Source organism: Thalassophryne amazonica, chromosome 15 (genome assembly GCF_902500255.1).
Source record: "Thalassophryne amazonica chromosome 15, fThaAma1.1, whole genome shotgun sequence".
Lineage (NCBI taxonomy): Eukaryota > Metazoa > Chordata > Actinopteri > Batrachoidiformes > Batrachoididae > Thalassophryne > Thalassophryne amazonica.
Window position 1 is genome coordinate 37,109,124 of NC_047117.1, and position 19,265 is coordinate 37,128,388.

General features: G+C 40.2%; 1 protein-coding gene across 1 annotated transcript; it reads right to left on the minus strand.

Annotated features, from left to right (window-relative positions):
• Positions 1–3,616: 3,616 nt before the first annotated feature.
• On the minus strand, positions 3,617–4,696 carry LOC117526577 (5-hydroxytryptamine receptor 4). The gene has a single exon (XM_034188638.1). It carries the CDS (start codon positions 4,694–4,696, stop codon positions 3,617–3,619), a length of 1,080 nt encoding a protein of 359 aa, XP_034044529.1.
• Positions 4,697–19,265: the final 14,569 nt, after the last annotated feature.

The window sequence follows — 19,265 nt, forward strand, 5'->3', positions numbered from 1 at the left end:
TCCTCAACTGCTTTGTCCAATTAAGGGTTGCGGGGGCTGGAGCCTATCCCAGCAGTCATAGAGTGTGAGGTGGAGTACACGCTGGACACAGAGGTAGTCTGTCGCATGGCCACATATAGACAAACAAACACATTCACACCTGCACACACATCTATGGACAATTTAAACTATCCAATCCACCTAACCTGTGTGTCTTTGTATGTGGGAGGAAGCCGGAGCACCAGAAGAGAACCCACGCAAACATGGCGAGAACATACAAACTCCACACAGAAAGGCCACATGTGGTAATTGAACCCATGACCTTCTTGCCGTGAGGCAACAGTGCTAACCACTAAAATAATATGAGCGAAGTGATGTACAGCGGCGTGAAGCTCACTCATGGTACTGGGAGTCCCAAACAGGAAGTGCCAAATTTTGAGTCCACAGTGAAACAGAAAATGTCAAATGTCAAACATTTCCTGGATCGACACTTCCTGGATTGACAGTCAAGATCTCATGGAATCCTGCAGGAATACAGTGGCAAGTTCACACTGAAACAGGATCTGCCAAATTTTGAGTCCACACTGAAACAGGAAATGTCAAATGTTGAACACTTCCTGGATCCCACGAGATGAGATCTCATGGGATATTTCAGGAATTGAGTGGCAAGTTGAGACTGAAACAGGAATTGCCAAATTTTCAGTCAACAGTGAAACAGGAAATGTCAAATGTTGAACACTTCCTTGCATGGGTGGAGCTAGAGCAGAGGTCAGGGTTGCACTGGACCTGAAATCTGATTGGACACAGATGATTGACATGTCACGGCACCGCAAGTCTGGTTGAAAAGAGCTGCATTTTTAAATCAATGACACATATTGACTGCTAGGCCCCTCCAGTAGTGAACGCTGTGTGCCACAAAAAGTTCAAATCCACCTGAGTGGAAGAAGAAAAATATTTGCCTCAGATTAGAACTGAACACATCATTTGAACCACGGACTAATAATGAAACCAAAGTTATGTTGGTAAGTAAGCCAGAAATGAGGCCCAGGTTGTTAAAAGTAGCATTTCTCCTTTAATTCAGGTTGACTTATATACGTATGTGTGTGTCTCCAGTGATTTTTAATTGAGCAAGCAGCTGTTGATTAAATAACCTCTTAATTTTGCTGTCTGAAGGACTTAAATAACCTCTTTTCAACCAGACGCCCGGTGCCATGACATGTCAATCATCTTTATCCAATCTGATTTCAGGGGAATCCAGCGCAACCTCTGCCTCTGCTGTAGCTCCGCCCATGCCAGGAAGCATTCAACACTTGCCATTTCCTGTTTCACTGTGGACTCAAAATTTGGCACTTCCTGTTTCAGTCTCAACTTGCCACCAAATTCTCGCGAGATCCCACATCTGGGATCTGGGAAGTGTTTGACATTTGCGGTTTCACTGTGGACTCAAATTTTGCCCTTCCTGTTTAGGACTCCCTGTACCAAGAGTGAGCTTGGCACTGCTCCATGTCACTTCTTTCATGTCATCTCCTGATGATGCTTGTTGAATGATGCTGTGCTTTTTGAGCAGCACTTGAGAAGCTGAGGTAGAAGTTGGAATGTCTAGGTTTGCAGTGGTCCTGCAAACCTAGACATTCCAAAAAAGCTGCATCCAAATAAGTCAAGGATGCAACTTTTCATTGATTTCCTGGTCTCAGCCATCAGAAGTGTATCTGTTTACAGTTAAAGTCAAACTTTTCTTGGCAGTAACATTCATGTCTCTGCAGCCTCAACTTTTGAGCTTAAGAGATGCTTGTGGAGAGTTTTTGAATTATACGGTCAGTGGACAGAGGTGCTTGATGATGAAGGTCCATATCTTTATGGCCTTGGTACTTCCAGTCATATGGTTGTGAGACCTGGATGGTAACCAGTGACCAAACACAATGACTTAGTTCTCTCTGCAGGATCACGGATGCGACTAAAGCAATGTGCCAAATGAATAGTTAAGTTGAGAGAGGAGACTGCTACAGATATAATATTTGTATTATGTGAAAATATCAACTATAACACTTGGGCCATGTAGCAGATTTTCCTGAGCATCATTCCACTCAACCAGGTCTCATGGCAAGTCGTGATTCAGCAGCACGAAATATATATTAATCTATTCGGTTGTGATACTGTGACGAAAAGCGCCTCATTTTCGTGCTGACATGCAAGGCGCTCACTACACACCGGGAGCAACTAGAGGATTAAGGACCTCGCCCAAGGGCCCTCAGTGATTTTTCCAATCTGGCTGGGTTTTTGAACCAAGGATCCTCTGGTCTGAAGCCCAACACTTAACACATCACCTCTCCATTTATGTAGCCTTTGATTGATGAGGCAACATAAATGACCTGTCATGTCATTACGTGTACAGCATGTGTACGGCTTCCTTTGATATTCTAACAAGAATGAACCACATAATTATGAGTAGCATCTCTAAATTCACCGCAGAATGTTACAGTTTACAGTAGCATATTACATAGTCAGGTCCATAAGTATTTGGATAGTGACACAATTTATTATTTTTTCCACTGTAATACCTATTTTGTATGAAATGAATCACATTTTATCTTACACCTGGACTCAAACTTGCAGAACATTTATGAAACTGATTCTAATCATCTAAAATAACTTGTGTTTGGTTCATCTTTCACATCTAAACTAACTTCTTCAGTGAACAGCTGTGTTTTGCTTCCTGTGCCAAAATGGTGTTTTCTTACAATACCTAGTAATTCCTTTAACAGATCCTAATCATGTAGACTGCATTTACATTGTGACCCTGCCAGCAGAATTTTAGATCCAATATTGTTCTTTTCACTGTTACTGCATTTCTATCTCAGTGAAAGATATATTGCGTTACACTTGGGCTTGTTTTTACAAAACCCACATAATCTTTATAAAATGGATGAAATCAATTAAAATAGCATGGTTTTGATCAATCTTTCACTTCTGAATGAACTGCTCTAGGTAATAGGGGGAGTGCTTGGCCCTTGCTTTGCCAAAATGGTGTTTTCTCAATGAGACCCAGTTATTGTTTTAAAGTCATTCAGGATGTGTGCTGTACAATTATTCTACCTTTCCAAAAGAACAGTTCAAAGAAATCAATGAAAACCCAAAATTATCATGTCATGCCCATGATGAGTGTATGTAAACTTTCCCCCACAAGTGTTATTCCTTTAACAGTGCCTAATCTTTAAAAGAATGGACACTTTTAGAGCTGATATTGTTATTTTTGCTGTAATATCACATTTGGTCTTACACCTGGTCTAACACACATAGGACTTTAGTTATTCCTTCAACAAAGCCTAATCATTAACTTTTGGCCATGACTTGGATTAATTATCATAAAAGTCTGTAGAACATTTATAAGACTGATTCTGTGACAGAACACATCTATTTTCACACATAAGACCAGAAATGATTTGTCAGGCCTGACTTGGCAAGGCACGATTGATGGAACATCGTTGTTGGTAATCATAAATTTGTTTTAATTATCTCAGCATTAAACTATTATGACAGAAGCAGTTTTTTTAAAACTTTGTGGATGGTGCATTGATGAAGAAACATACAATCGTTATGATGTACCTTTTTCATGACACCTACACAAAATATGTCAACATTAATGTTGATCTGCATGATCATTCCTGTCTTTTCTAGTGTGTGATAGCTCCATCCCAGGAGAGGATCCAGGCAGACAAACCCTGCAGCCTATGATCATAAAGAATGCCCTGCGGAAGGACCGGTTAAAAAAAATATACAGGAACGGGTTGAGAGAAGAGTTGATATACCCCAGCCATAAAGATATATCCCACAGTACCACCTCCATGTTGTATTCAATGAAAGGGTCCACAATATTAACTGTAAAGAATGGCATCCAGAATAATAGGAAAACACCCATGATGACACCCAAAGTTTTTGCCGCCTTTCTCTCTCTCCTTATTCTCTCTTTATTCCGATGTCTTTGTTTCTTGCTCGAGTCTTTGCCCACTCCAGCAGCCATCTGACTTTCCATGGCACTGATCTGACAGGCTTGCCTCTTGGCTGCTTTGAAGATCCTCCAGTAGGCTACCAGCATGGCAGCCATGGGCAAGTAGAAGGCTACCAAAGAAGCCATAACAGCATAAAAGCGATTGACCAAGAACAAACAAACATCTTTAGGTAGAATGGTGTTAACACCGGCTATATGAAGCCCAAGCATTATAGGACCAAAAGAAATGAGGAAGGGAACAGCCCAGCAAACAAGAATGAGGAGAGCTACTCGACCATGTGACATCTTTAAAGAATACAATAATGGGTTGCATACAGCATAGTAGCGGTCAAAAGCAATACAGCTGAGGTGGAATATAGAGGCAGTACAGAGCATGACATCTAGGCTGGAATGAACCTGGCAGAACATGGTTCCAAAGTACCAGCACCCCTCCACAGTCCTTATCATACTGTAAGGCATCACAACCAGACCTACGAGGCAGTCAGCCACTGCCAAGGACATGACGAGGGAGTTTGTGGGTGATTGTAAATGATTGAAGTAGGCAATGGACAAGACCACCAGGAAGTTACCCACTACTGTGCAGAACATGCTGACAGTGAACATGTAAATAAAAGCACGAGAGGCTGGGTTCCTCAATGTAGCACAGGAGTGAAATTCAATCTGGAAAGAGTTGTTTACATCTCCATGTGAATCCAAGCTGCTGTTATCCATTGTCTTTTTAAATCTGTCAAAAAACAGAGAAAAACATTTATAATTAAAACACATGGATTACAAAACGTTATGAAATTCACCTTACGCCTAGCTCCCATGAGGCCTTATGTTAATTATGGGTGAGACTTTCGGTATGAACCAGAACCAACAATTGTTTACATGCAAACTGTTTGCGCTAATCCACTTTCTACAAGGCTTAGAGATGTAACCATGTGGGAACATCAGCTGTCACAGCTCAAACAAGACAGCATTACAATTCTGTTGTCTACAAATATAGAGCGGTGGGAGGATGACATGAAGAAGTGGCCTAAGACCAGTGGTGAGCACACTTCTGATAACAGATAATTATCGAAAAATGTTTTCATTATCGGATTATCTTTTTAGATAACTTTAGAAACCATTATCGGACCAATTATCTTCCAATTAATTTTTGTCCGATAACTTTTAGACTGACAAAGCTGAACAGCGATAAGCACTTTTAAAATTAGTTCAGCACCTATTAAAACTTGTGTAACAAATGGAGAGTTATACGCTCTGTTAACAAAAGAGAGCTGCTTCTGTGAAAAGCATCTCTATCCTCTATAAATAAAAGAAAAATGTCCAAAAAAAAAATCATTTTCTTTAACACCATACTGATATGCTGGCAATATCACCTAAGTCATCCAGAGGCATACATTTTTAACTTATGGTTCAAATTTTAAGCAAACTAATTTTGGACAAGTTATTTAAAATTACTGTCATGTCTGAAGTTTTATAAAGTGAAAATATCAGATATATGTTTTAGTTTTAAAGTAATGTGCTAATTTTTAAGGTTTTGTGAGCACATGCTGTGCCCAGCAGTGCATTATGGGTAGGATGATGTAATCTCAGTATGTTCACGGCAGGACAATTGCATTTCAGACACTCTGTTCAGGCTCTACGGACAACAGCATTAAACTCTAGTGCCTAAAACTCTCGTGAATATATTCTCTGGGTTTATAGACGTTGTTATTGTATTTGCATTTGTTAAATTCCACGCATTTTAAATGTAGCAGACAGGGATTATCTGGAATTTTGTTTTCAAGGCCTCTACTGCCATCTACTGGCCAGTAGTGTTCATGGCAGTATTCGCCCTAAGTACTAAGGGTCTGGGCACCAAATCAACTTTTTGGCTTTGCAATTGGCTTTTTTTTTTTTTTTTTTTTTTACAAATGAAGTTTAAAAACAAAACAAAACAACAGCAAAAAATAAATAAATAAATAACATTACAAGACAGCTCTGTGGTGTTTGCACAGGCACAGTGCGAGCGTGTACACTACACGATGCAGGATGCGTGATTAACCTGAAACTCAGTCCAAAAATTCCTGCATGAAAAATCATCTTGCACAATGTAAAGCACGTTTTACAACATCATAAACATGCACACATTCTCTCCACATGCAAAACATTTTGCGATGACACTTCCAGGGCTCCGTAAAAATGCCTGTTTTTACAATTAAAAAAAAGGAATATTTTACAAAAGCACATTTATCTGTAAACACCAACACACGACAGACATCACATTAACGTGTTGGTTTACATAATGAATGACTGAACCAATCAGTGTTTAGCAGAGGCCTTTTACCCAGAATCCTTTGCAATCTGTCTGTGTTTGTTACAAAACCTCAGAATTAGTGCATTATTCAACATTAAAAGATATATGCTATATTTTAACTTTGTACAAATGACAGAATTGACATTAATGGAGTTATTCTATCGGTATTAATGTTATTTATAAATCAAATCATAAGTCAGCATGACTTTATTTTTCAAGACCTCCGCCTGACTGGTGCATTATGATTGATAGAGAGTTGGCTTTATGGCTGCTCTAAGAGTGTCTCTTTGCTGCGAGCGCTGTAGTAAACAAGCGCTTCCAGCAGGGGAAGAATGTTCATAGACAAAAGTGTGGTCTCATTGTGCTAGGACCAATTTTATTTACTTTATACATGCTTCCCTTAGGCAGTATTATTAGACGGTATTGCTTAAATTTTCATTGTTACGCAGATGATACCCAGCTTTATCTATCCATGAAGCCAGAGGACACACACCAATTAGCTAAACTGCAGGATTGTCTTACAGACATAAAGACATGGATGACCTCTAATTTCCTGCTTTTAAACTCAGATAAAACTGAAGTTATTGTACTTGGCCCCACAAATCTTAGAAACATGGTGTCTAACCAGATCCTTACTCTGGATGGCATTACCCTGATCTCTAGTAATACTGTGAGAAATCTTGGAGTCATTTTTGATCAGGATATGTCATTCAAAGCGCATATTAAACAAATATGTAGGACTGCTTTTTTGCATTTACGCAATATCTCTAAAATCAGAAAGGTCTTGTCTCAGAGTGATGCTGAAAAACTAATTCATGCATTTATTTCCTCTAGGCTGGACTATTGTAATTCATTATTATCAGGTTGTCCTAAAAGTTCCCTAAAAAGCCTTCAGTTAATTCAAAATGCTGCAGCTAGAGTACTGACGGGGACTAGAAGGAGAGAGCATATCTCACCCATATTGGCCTCTCTTCATTGGCTTCCTGTTAATTCTAGAATAGAATTTAAAATTCTTCTTCTTACTTATAAGGTTTTGAATAATCAGGTCCCATCTTATCTTAGGGACCTCGTAGTACCATATCACCCCAATAGAGCGCTTCGCTCTCAGACTGCAGGCTTACTTGTAGTTCCTAGGGTTTGTAAGAGTAGAATGGGAGGCAGAGCCTTCAGCTTTCAGGCTCCTCTCCTGTGGAACCAGCTCCCAATTCAGATCAGGGAGACAGGACACCCTCTCTACTTTTAAGATTAGGCTTAAAACTTTCCTTTTTGCTAAAGCTTATAGTTAGGGCTGGATCAGGTGACCCTGAACCATCCCTTAGTTATGCTGCTATAGACGTAGACTGCTGGGGGGTTCCCATGATGCACTGTTTCTTTCTCTTTTTGCTCTGTATGCACCACTCTGCATTTAATCATTAGTGATTGATCTCTGCTCCCCTCCACAGCATGTCTTTTTCTTGGTTCTCTCCCTCAGCCCCAACCAGTCCCAGCAGAAGACTGCCCCTCCCTGAGCCTGGTTCTGCTGGAGGTTTCTTCCTGTTAAAAGGGAGTTTTTCCTTCCCACTGTAGCCAAGTGCTTGCTCACAGGGGGTCGTTTTGACCGTTGGGGTTTTACATAATTATTGTATGGCCTTGCCTTACAATATAAAGCGCCTTGGGGCAACTGTTTGTTGTGATTTGGCGCTATATAAAAAAATTGATTGATTGATTGATTGATTGTTTGGGTCTGTTGTTACTTTTAATATTACTAGACGCTATTGTGGCATTAAAACTTAAATTCCTTTTATTAGTAGTTGTAAATGTACCAGAGACAATATTGAAATTTATCGGTTATCTGCAACTTCCAATACATTTTTGGGTGGTTTATTGTTTTATCTTTATTGAAGATAACTTTTCAGTTACCTGATTATCTGTTATCGAAGTTAATTTTTTGGTTATCTGTGCTCACCACTGTCTAAGACATGGTTGTAACATCGGTTTCATTTTTAGTGACTTTCTTAGCTTTCACTTCGGATGGGGAGGCAGTGAACAATCTTTAAAGCTCTAAGGCATAGCAGGACCTGCATAGTAATAAGGTTGGCCCCATTCTGTTAAAGGAAGTCTTGGGACACAAGTTATTTACCTTAAGGCAGAGGTAGAGGCCAGCAAAAGCCTTAAAGTCTCTCATCACTGAGCCTGGGATTGAGTTTCAGCATCAGGTGAAATACACAAACAGCAAGGTGTTCATGCATCGCACGCCAAAGCAGATCTTCAGGTGGGTAAATTTTATTAATTATAATGTATGAACTAATGTGACAGAATACATGTTCGCCTTAATTAAAATAGCCATGTTTTTACATTTTATTTTACATCCGTCCAAGCTCCAGCTGACAGTGATGTGCCTGCAGCTGCAGACCTGCAAGCTGGTTATCTGGACACCAACTGAGCACCTGGAGTGGGATATTTCACTTGACAAAGTCTTTACAGACATGCACACGAAACACATCCAGAACTACTTTTCACATGTGCTTCCAACATTAGTGGATGGATTTGTTGCAAAGAAGGTGTCAGGATTTCCCTCAGAGCCTGGTTTTAACTCTTTGTTTTACCGGTGTCATGTGTTAGTTTCTCTACTAGATGGCACCCTCAGTTCTGTTTCACACCCGGATCAACTGCTTATTGATAGACTATTTAAACTCTGACTTTCTGTTCATGTATTGCCAGATACTTGTGTGCCTTGTTTGTCTGTTGCCTTACTTGCCTAGTTTTGCCTTGCCAGCTTCCAGAGCCATGTTTGATGATCCAGGCAGTCTCCAAGAGGATCAAAGCTGAATGCTGCCTTGTGACCTTGACTGCATCTTCCAGCTATGCGCTTAAGACGCCGTAGCGTCCCGCAGCAAAAGCTCAAGTAACTTGGTCTCCCCTCTAATTCCCATATTACAGTGAACTGTCTTTTCCTGATGTTCCAGACGATTTCAGTACGCCTTCTAAGCGGACCTGGATCCTGGCTCTGACTACCTGCACAGCAACATCACTTTGGAACTCCTCGGCTCTTGGCGCAGAGCGCGTCTTGACTACACACCAGTTAAATGGTAAATGGACTGCATTTATATAGCACTTTTCTATCTGCATCAGACGCTCAAACGCTCAAAGCGCTTTACAAATAATGCCTCACATTCACCCCGATGTGAGGGTGCTGCCATACAATGAACAATTCTTGAACAGTGAACTTTATTTCTTAAGAAGAGAACTTTATTTCCTGACCTCTGAAACAACCCGTGTTAAACCTTTTATGAACTGTGACTGTTTTGAGGCTCCAGCATTACGAGCGCATTCACTCACCCTGTGTGTCTTTATTCCCCATAGTTCCTGGTCTCAGAGGCAAGCATTCCACCTGGTCCTGATCCCTGAAACTTTAGATGATATTATCCTTCAAGACTGGCTTGGGATCTTGCAGCTCCCTCATTTCACCACCAGGAGGTGTGCCATCTCTCCACACTGCAGGCACCCCACCAGCACTTTTATTTTATTTATTATAAATAAATATATTTTCCTTTGTACTCTTCTCCATGTCCAGCTCCCTGCATTTGGGTCCATTGCCTGCAATGGTTCGGTCCCACCCGAACCTCTAACCATAACAGGTTCTGCTCTGCCCCAAATATCTGAATCTCTTGAAAATGCAGTCATCACTTAGCAAGTGTAATGTGTGTTACAAACAACAAAAGAGCACTCACTGTATGGAGAAAAATAAAGAATGATGGAAATAAGACATTGTCAGTTGTTTATTTATTTTTATTGTTACAAGGAAAACTGTGTTTTCAATACAGTTTTGATATATGTTCCAAATTAAAATAAATTTAAAAAACATCTCTGTTCTATACCTGTCACTGCATTTTCCACCATACGCATCAGAAATAAACATGATTATTTAAGAGGGAGAAACACTAAATACTGAACTGTGTTATTTGCATAATAGTGACTGAATAACTCACTTCTTGAATCCAGGTTTTTTGGTTTTAGTAAAAACGTCTCTGTTCAGTCAATTACACAGGTTGTATTAGCAATGTGCTCTTTAAAAGCTTTTGACAATGTTGCTTTGATTGTTTCAGGAGGCACCCGCACAGTGAGCTCCTTCACACATAATGTCTACCCACATCCCCACTGTTCTGCTGACCTGAGCTTGTGATATTTTAAATCAGTGTGCTAAATAAGCCATGACAAAGTTTAGTTTTACTTTCATAAAGTCATTAGAATTTGGTCCACAACTGGCACTAATGGTGAAGCTGGGCCAAATGGTTGTAGGCAGGCTACGAGTGTTGAAATTCTGTGTGTGGAATCTCTGAATACAGATGGGAGCCTGCATCACTCTCCAAGGTGCAGTCAGCTTCAGGGTGTGGCGGTCCTGGTGAGGGTGGATGCATTCATACATGATGGTGGGCCTTTTGAACAGATGTGATCCTCCATCCCTGGGTCTGACAGGATGACTTTGTTGCTGCACCAAGCTCCTCACCCTGATCCATCTCATCTTGTTCATCTGAGGGCAGCAATACAGTACATGAATGTAAAGAAGTGATGCATTAGGGTTTTCATTACAGCACTTTAATTACACCATTAACCTTCCAGCAGCCCCACTACTTACCACTGGTAACAGCCTCACCCCTGTGCTCCAGAAACCAAGAGAAAACCTGGTACATAATAACAGCTACAATATTAAATTCAGATTAAGATTAAAATAGTGTATCATTGAACGTTTTGTTATGTCTGTACTGAAATTATGGCATTTTTACGTTCATACTGACCAGAAGTCCAAACGCTCATTACATTCTAACTGTTCGGAAAAGGGCAATACATGTTGCTGCTAATGATTAATACCACAGTGATTATCTTCCAGACACATGAAGTCATACCTGTTATTCTTGTGACACTGCTGTCAATCATCTTATCTCCCTGGCGTCTCTGCTCCGGTGGTCTGTCATATCCCAACCATAAAGTAGGGGGTTCCTCCATGGGCTTTTTGTCAACAAAGTGAAAAGCACATGTATAACATTTTAGGTGGTGTTTTCAAGTTGAGCTTTTTCAGCCACATCCTTCTGGGTTCCTCATCCCTCTGACAGCGGTGGAAACTATATCGATTCTTACATTCTCTCTTAGTCCAGGTGCATGTTCAAAATGTTGCCGTTTAGCCACAGATTCAACTTCTGGTTGCCAGTACAACCGCAAACAGTGCAACATGTTCCCGAGCTGCACAAGGACATTATTAAATGCAAAGGGGGCTGATCATCATTTAGAAAAGAAAACAATAAACTTTCAAATAAACCATTACGGGAAATTAAAACCGCTAGCAAACAATGGCTCACTGCTACTTCCGGTGTCTAACAGAAAGTTGCACCCATAATCGTTTCTACAGCAGCGCCCTCAGGAATAAGGTGGATATAAACAGAGAAAAAGTACAGAGAGTTCAGTTTGTTCCAAAAATCATTTCAACCCTATAAATCCTATGTCAACCTACAAACAGCAAAACAGCTGCTAAGGTCAGGTCAGGGATCATGTGCTGGTGATGTATGTCACATCCTCCACATTCCAGAATTGGACTGGACATAGGGTTGCCAACTCTCTGAAAAATAAATAAGGGACACCTCACTGGCAGGGCTGACCGGCCCATGGAAATATAGAGTGTAATGGATGTGCGCGCCTCTATCTATTAGCGTCACTCAGGACAGGAAGGCGTCATTACTAAGGGTGGAAATGTGCAGTTCATCAATAATAAACTGGCCGCTTTTTTTGCACTAGCGTCACTATTTCTTAATGGATTTTAATAAATGTAGGCTTGTTTCAAAGCCCTTTGAAAGCTCTTTCCAATGCACCTATGCATGTGTGCGTGAAAAAAAAAAAACTTTTATGAAAAATGCAGAAATTTGGGGAAATTACGACAAACTGTGCTGCTTTTCTCGCTTTATTGTCGCTATTTGTTAACAGATTTTAATAAAAGTAGACTTGTTTTAAAGCCCTTTAATTGCTCTTTCTAATGAACCCATACATGTCTAGGTAGAAAAAAATGTTTTATCTAAAGTGTGGAAATTTGTGGAAAATATTCCATTCTGTTCATTTACTGTGATTTTTTTTTTCCTGTCATCATAATTCTCGATGGATTTTTATAAATCAATCAATCAATCGATCAATTTTTTTTATATAGCGCCAAATCACAACAAACAGTTGCCCCAAGGCGCTTTATATTGTAAGGCAAGGCCATACAATAATTATGTAAAACCCCAACGGTCAAAACGACCCCCTGTGAGCAAGCACTTGGCTACAGTGGGAAGGAAAAACTCCCTTTTAAACAGGAAGAAATCTCCAGCAGAACCAGGCTCAGGGAGGGGCAGTCTTCTGCTGGGACTGGTTGGGGCTGAGGGAGAGAACTAGGAAAAAGACATGCTGTGGAGGGGAGCAGAGATCGATCACTAATGATTAAATGCAGAGTGGTGCATACAGAGCAAAAAGAGAAAGAAACAGTGCATCATGGGAACCCCCCAGCAGTCTATGTCTATAGCAGCATAACTAAGGGATGGTTCAGGGTCACCTGATCCGCCCTAACTATAAGCTTTAGCAAAAAGGAAAGTTTTAAGCCTAATCTTAAAAGTAGAGAGGGTGTCCTGTCTCCCTGATCTGAATTGGGAGCTGGTTCCACAGGAGAGGAGCCTGAAAGCTGAAGGCTCTGCCTCCCATTCTACTCTTACAAACCCTAGGAACTACAAGTAAGCCTGCAGTCTGAGAGTGAAGCGCTCTATTGGGGTGATATGGTACTACGAGGGTCCCTAAGATAAGATGGGACCTGATTATTCAAAACCTTATAAGTAAGAGAAGAATTTTAAATTCTATTCTAGAATTAACAGGAAGCCAATGAAGAGAGGCCAATATGGGTGAGATATGCTCTCTCCTTCTAGTCCCCGTCAGTACTCTAGCTGCAGCATTTGAATTAACTGAAGGCTTTTTAGGGAACTTTTAGGACAACCTGATAATAATGAATTACAATAGTCCAGCCTAGAGGAAATACATGCATGAATTAGTTTTTCAGCATCACTCTGAGACAAGACCTTCTGATTTTAGAGATATTGCGTAAATGCAAAAAAGCAGTCCTACATATTTGTTTAATATGCGCTTTGAATGACATATCCTGATCAAAATGACTCCAAGATTTCTCACAGTATTACTAGAGGTCAGGGTAATGCCATCCAGAGTAAGGATCTGGTTAGACACCATGTTTCTAAGATTTGTGGGGCCAAGTACAATAACTTCAGTTTTATCTGAGTTTAAAAGCAGGAATTAGAGGTCATCCATGTCTTTATGTCTGTAAGACAATCCTGCAGTTTAGCTAATTGGTGTGTGTCCTCTGGCTTCATGGATAGATAAATGCTGGGTATCATCTGCGTAACAATGAAAATTTAAGCAATACCGTCTAATAATACTGCCTAAGGGAAGCATGTATAAAGTGAATAAAATTGGTCCTAGCACAGAACCTTGAGGAACTCCATAATTAACTTTAGTCTGTGAAGAAGATTCCCCATTACATGAACAAATTGTAATCTATTAGACAAATATGATTCAAACCACCACAGCGCAGTGCCTTTAATACCTATGGCATGCTCTAACCTCTGTAATAAAATTTTAATGGTCAACAGTATCAAAAGCAGCACTGAGGTCTAACAGAACAAGCACAGAGATGAGTCCACTGTCCGAGGCCATAAGAAGATCATTTGTAACCTTCACTAATGCTGTTTCTGTACTATGATGAATTCTAAAACCTGACTGAAACTCTTCAAATAGACCATTCCTCTGCAGATGATCAGTTAGCTGTTTTACAACTACCCTTTCAAGAATTTTTGAGAGAAAAGGAAGGTTGGAGATTGGCCTATAATTAGCTAAGATAGCTGGGTCAAGTGATGGCTTTTAAGTAATGGTTTAATTACTGCCACCTTAAAAGCCTGTGGTACATAGCCAACTAACAAAGATAGATTGATCATATTTAAGATCAAAGCATTAAATAATGGTAGGGCTTCCTTGAGCAGCCTGGTAGGAAGGGGGTCTAATAACATGTTGATGGTTTGGATGAAGTAACTAATGAAAATAACTCAGACAGAACAATCGGAGAGAAAGAGTCCTAACCAAATACCGGCATCACTGAAAGCAGCCAAAGATAACGATACGTCCTTTGGGATGGTTATGAGTAATTTTTTCTCTAATAGTAAATTTTGTTAGCAAAGAAGTCATGAAAGTCATTACTAGTTAAAGTTAATGGAATACTCAGCCCAATAGAGCTCTGACTCTTTGTCAGCCTGGCTACAGTGCTGAAAAGAAACCTGGGGTTGTTCTTATTTTCTTCAATTAGTGATGAGTAGAAAGATGTCCTAGCTTTAACGGAGGGCTTTTTATAGAGCAACAGACTCTTTTTCCAGGCTAAGTGAAGATCTTCTAAATTAGTGAGACGCCATTTCCTCTCCAACTTACGGGTTATCTGCTTTAAGCTACGAGTTTGTGAGTTATAGACCACGGAGTCAGGCACTTCTGATTTAAAGCTCTCTTTTTTAGAGAGCTACAGCATCCAAAGTTGTCTTCAATGAGGATGTAAAACTACTGACGAGATACTCTATCTCACTTAAAGAGTTTAGGTAGCTACTCTGCACTGTGTTGGTATATGGCATTAGAGAACATAAAGAAGGAATCATATCCTTAAACCTAGTTACAGCGCTTTCTGAAAAGACTTCTAGTGTAATGAAACTTATTCCCCACTGCTGGGTAGTCCATCAGAGTAAATGTAAATGTTATTAAGAAACTGATCAGACAGAAGGAGTTTCAGGGAATGCTGTTAAGTCTTCTATTTCCATACCATAAGTCAGAACAAGATCTAAGATATGATTAAAGTGGGGGTGTACTCATTTACTTTTTGAGCAAAGCCAATAGAGGTCTAATAATAGATTAAATGCAGTGTTGAGGCTGTCATTCTCAGCATCTGTGTGGATGTTGACGCTTGTAAGTTGTATTCATGCTAATTAAAGGTCTAACGAACCCAACATGTCTGGATAAACAATCCTTATGTATTAAAATATAAATCTGAAGTCTTGCCATTGTGGCTCATTTATCTTGCTGCTTTTTCCACTGTAATATTACTGCTAGACTTTTAATGACAACAACATATATATGATTTTTACTAACATTTATTACAAGTAGATATAAAGCCATTCAGAATTATGACTTTTGACCCTCAGTCAGGGTAAACAGTACCTCCTCCATCCCCTCCAACCACACTGTTAAAATTGAAATGACTCCTGTGACCACCATGTACATATCATATTAAACAACAGCTGCAAGTATATATGCATAAATATATTTAAACATTTTTGCTTCCGCATGTGAACGCAGCTTAATGAAAAGAACTTATGGCGTTGAGTTATAGTCTCAGTATATTGACATTAAATTGAGGCATAACGACGTTAAAATAGACATTTGTTTTACGGAATTACATTAAGGCTCTTGTACAGTTTCATTTTAGTATTGGAGAATTTGTTTTTGTGGTTCGTGCAGTTGATAGTGGAGCACTGGCTGCCTTTTTTCTCCTCATATCGCTTCTGTTACAGGATCAAGGGTCTCTCTCCACCCTCAGTAATGGCTGCCGTGCAGCACGCCGCTACTCACGTGACGTCCATTCCAGTCTCTATTTCCATGGACCGGCCAACTGACCATTGCCTTCACCCTTCCCAGCGTGTGTGTGAAATGATTTTTAACCATTTGACTATTGACTTGACCCTGAATTTAAGTAGATGCACACATGCATTTGTTATGATATGAACATTCGAAAACAAATTATTAGTTAGAGCAATTTATTTTTAGTGCAAAATAAATTTTCACTCACAATTTCAATATGAGCATCCTGTCCTGCTTCAAAGTATATAAAAAAAGTTTCTTTAAAAATAAATCTTTCTCTGTCGTGTTATTGCTTAACTTAAAAGTGTATAAATTAACAAAAAAAAAAAATCATCCAAAACAATGTAACAGTGAAAGTCTGAAAAAGTAAACAATACTTACAATACTTATAGCTGTTGTCACGCACCTTTTCCACCCAGCCATTTTCCTTTTCCCATTTGCCCATGTACTTTGGTTTCTTTTTTGTTTGTTTTTTCGAGGAGTAATGACGTTACAGACATTGCTATTCGTAGGCGTGTCTGCGGTGCCAGTGTCGGTATCAGCCATGCTATTTGTTATGGTCGTCCGACGACCGTTGTCGACTCATGATTCTCGTCTGGGATCTTCTTGCAAGCAGATGTCCCTCAACTAATGAGATAAGAGTGATTCTGTATCGTCAACTCGTGTCTGTCAGCTCATTGGTGAAGAGCAGGGAAAAGGCTGTGGATCATATTTACCGTAAGTTTCCATATAAAGCGCCAGTCAATTCCATTGACATTTACAGACTTTTTGATTCTCACAGAAATACGTCCCATTTCAGTCATACGGAACGCACACTTTTATTTCCAAATAAGGGACGATTCCATTTTTCAAGGGACAGTTGGCAACCCTAACTGGACAGCAACCACCCAGGCAGACAACCAATCAATCCCCAGTTAGCCAAATGTAAACAGGTGACGTCCAGATTGATGTTCAAGCTAGCTTGGCCAGTGGGGAATTGTTCTTATTTGGCCTGATAGATCGTTGGTCTCCAGGGCAAGAAATCTGAGGCCTCATGAGCAAAGACTTGAGTGAATTTCTTACTGAAACATGATATACGCCAAAACACAGAAAGTTTTGTATGCACAAATTTATCCAGATGTGTCAAGGTGTGTGTACACATGGATCCAAGCATGTTGCATTTGCACATCCAAATCAACATGGAATTGAGCACACGTGCAGATGTACCAAACTTCTCCCTTTCCATGCCACTATTTAAATGTGCAAATTCATGCAAATAAGCTCTGGGAGCTGGGATTCCCTAGTCTGTCAGATCAGTTAATATGAATACAGAAAAGAAATTATAGAGACAGAGAAAACAAAATTTGGTTATCCTGACCCATAAGAAAGCAATAACAAATTATTATTATTTTGTCAAAATCTTTGCAAAGAAAAATAGGAGACTGATGTTGTAATTCAATTCAATTAAATTTATTCAATTTATAACATGCCAAATCACAACAAAGTTGCCTCAAGGCGCCTCACACAAAAAACTTAAACTGAGTGAGTAAATTAAAAGATTCAAATACACAATTAAAAGACACAAGTAAAAGAATAGAACAGATTAAAAAATAAAAGTTATTAATAAGAAAGGGAGTAAAAATATGTTTTTAGTCTTGACTTAAAATGTCCACGGACTCTGACTGCCTCATGGTGAAAGGGAGACTGTTCCACAGAGCAGGTGCACGATAAAGAAGGCTCCTTGACCTGCTGACTTCTTCACCCTTGGAACACACAATAGGCCGGCATACTTGTTGTCCATTGGCTGCTCCCGTTTTGGGTTCGGGGTCGCCACGGCAGATATAGCCAGATCTGCATTGGTAGTTCGCACAAGTTTTACGCCGGATGCCCTTCCTGACGCAATTCCAGTTTTACCTGGAGAAACACACACAGCCGCTGGTTTTCCAAAGAGGTCTCCCATCCAAGTACTAACCAGGTCCAGCACTGCTTAGCTTTTGAGATCTGACAGGATCAGGCTGATACGGAGCAGATCGACTGCACAATAGTCCCGCATACTGCGACCGCAAAACCCGGGCCGGTACGTAGGGTTTCACCAAATCGACCAGGTAAGAAGGTGTAGAAGATTTTTAGGTCCTTATTTGAACTATGCTGAACTATCAAGTGTCCTGATCTGAACTGTATGTCCTCTGGCTGAACTAGCAGGTGTTCAACCCAAAAAAAAAGGGCTCTATTAGTCATTCAGTCTGTCAGGGGCTTTCCAAGGCCTCTTAGGTGCTTTCCCGCAGGCCACGTGCAGGGGCCTCGGGCCAGCTGCACCTGTGGCTGAGGCCACGTGCGGGGGGCCTCAGGCCATGCACCTGTGGCTGAAGGTCTTTTAAAAAAATCAGTTGTAAATCCTTCAAGTTTTAATGGCGTTTGTCACATTGAAATAATGGCCTAACACCTGCTTAGGGTTCACTAGAGGACGCTTCCAATAGAAAACCATGTTTTGGGAATAAAATAATAAAAAGTCGAAGGAGGAGCGATGCCCGCGGGTCTCCTAAATAGATGAGCGCGGTCGTCACATATTCAGTCTCTCTAGAGGACTCAGTTTGTCTAAGCTCTGTGTCGAAGGCTTAAATAAACTTAAAAACTCTGTGCATTTATCTTGCTTAAGGCTGAATTATTCTAAAGTGTTGTGTCCTTTTCTAGCATATCACTTGCAATTAGTTTGTGTTATCTAAAAGACGACATCCCGAGAAGACTAAAGACGAACCACGTCAGAACTTGGCGAGCCAGCTTCAGGAGGGTCCAGGGGCATTCCGGCAGCCTGGGGCAGTCCAGCTCATCCCTCCAGACCGTAAATAACAGTGATCATGACTAAAAGGTAAGCAGAAACCTTTTATAACTTCTGCACGATCTGGAGGAGTGAGTCGGGATTTCCGCCCAAGTTGACAGGTGATATTTTTTAATTGCCTCTTACCCAAAAGAACCTGGACTAAGAAAATTGATAAGAGACTAAAAAAGATAAGATTGAAAATTATCAGGCCTTGTAGATAAAATGCTCAGAAGGTGTGTGTGTTCCCGGGAAAAAGAATGTCTGTGTGAGTGAAAGGTCAGGAATGTTCATGAACTCTGGTGCGGAAAAGAGTGCGTGGAGAACTAACCTGGATGCTTGGGGAATAATTGGTGTTGAAATTCGTTACTAACGTGCCGGCTGATAGCATGCGCTGTAGGGGTTAGTTTAGGGGAGTATACTGACAAATAGGTACAAGATAATACGAGGTTATTTAAAGAAAAAGAGATGGAAGTAAAATAAGTGAGAAAAAAGAGTTTAACAAGAGAATACGTGCAGAGAAAGCACAA

What these genes read in the sequence shown, in the direction of transcription:
- LOC117526577 (XM_034188638.1), bottom strand. Translation starts at nt 4,696, where the DNA reads ATGGATAACAGCAGCTTGGATTCACATGGAGATGTAAACAACTCTTTC.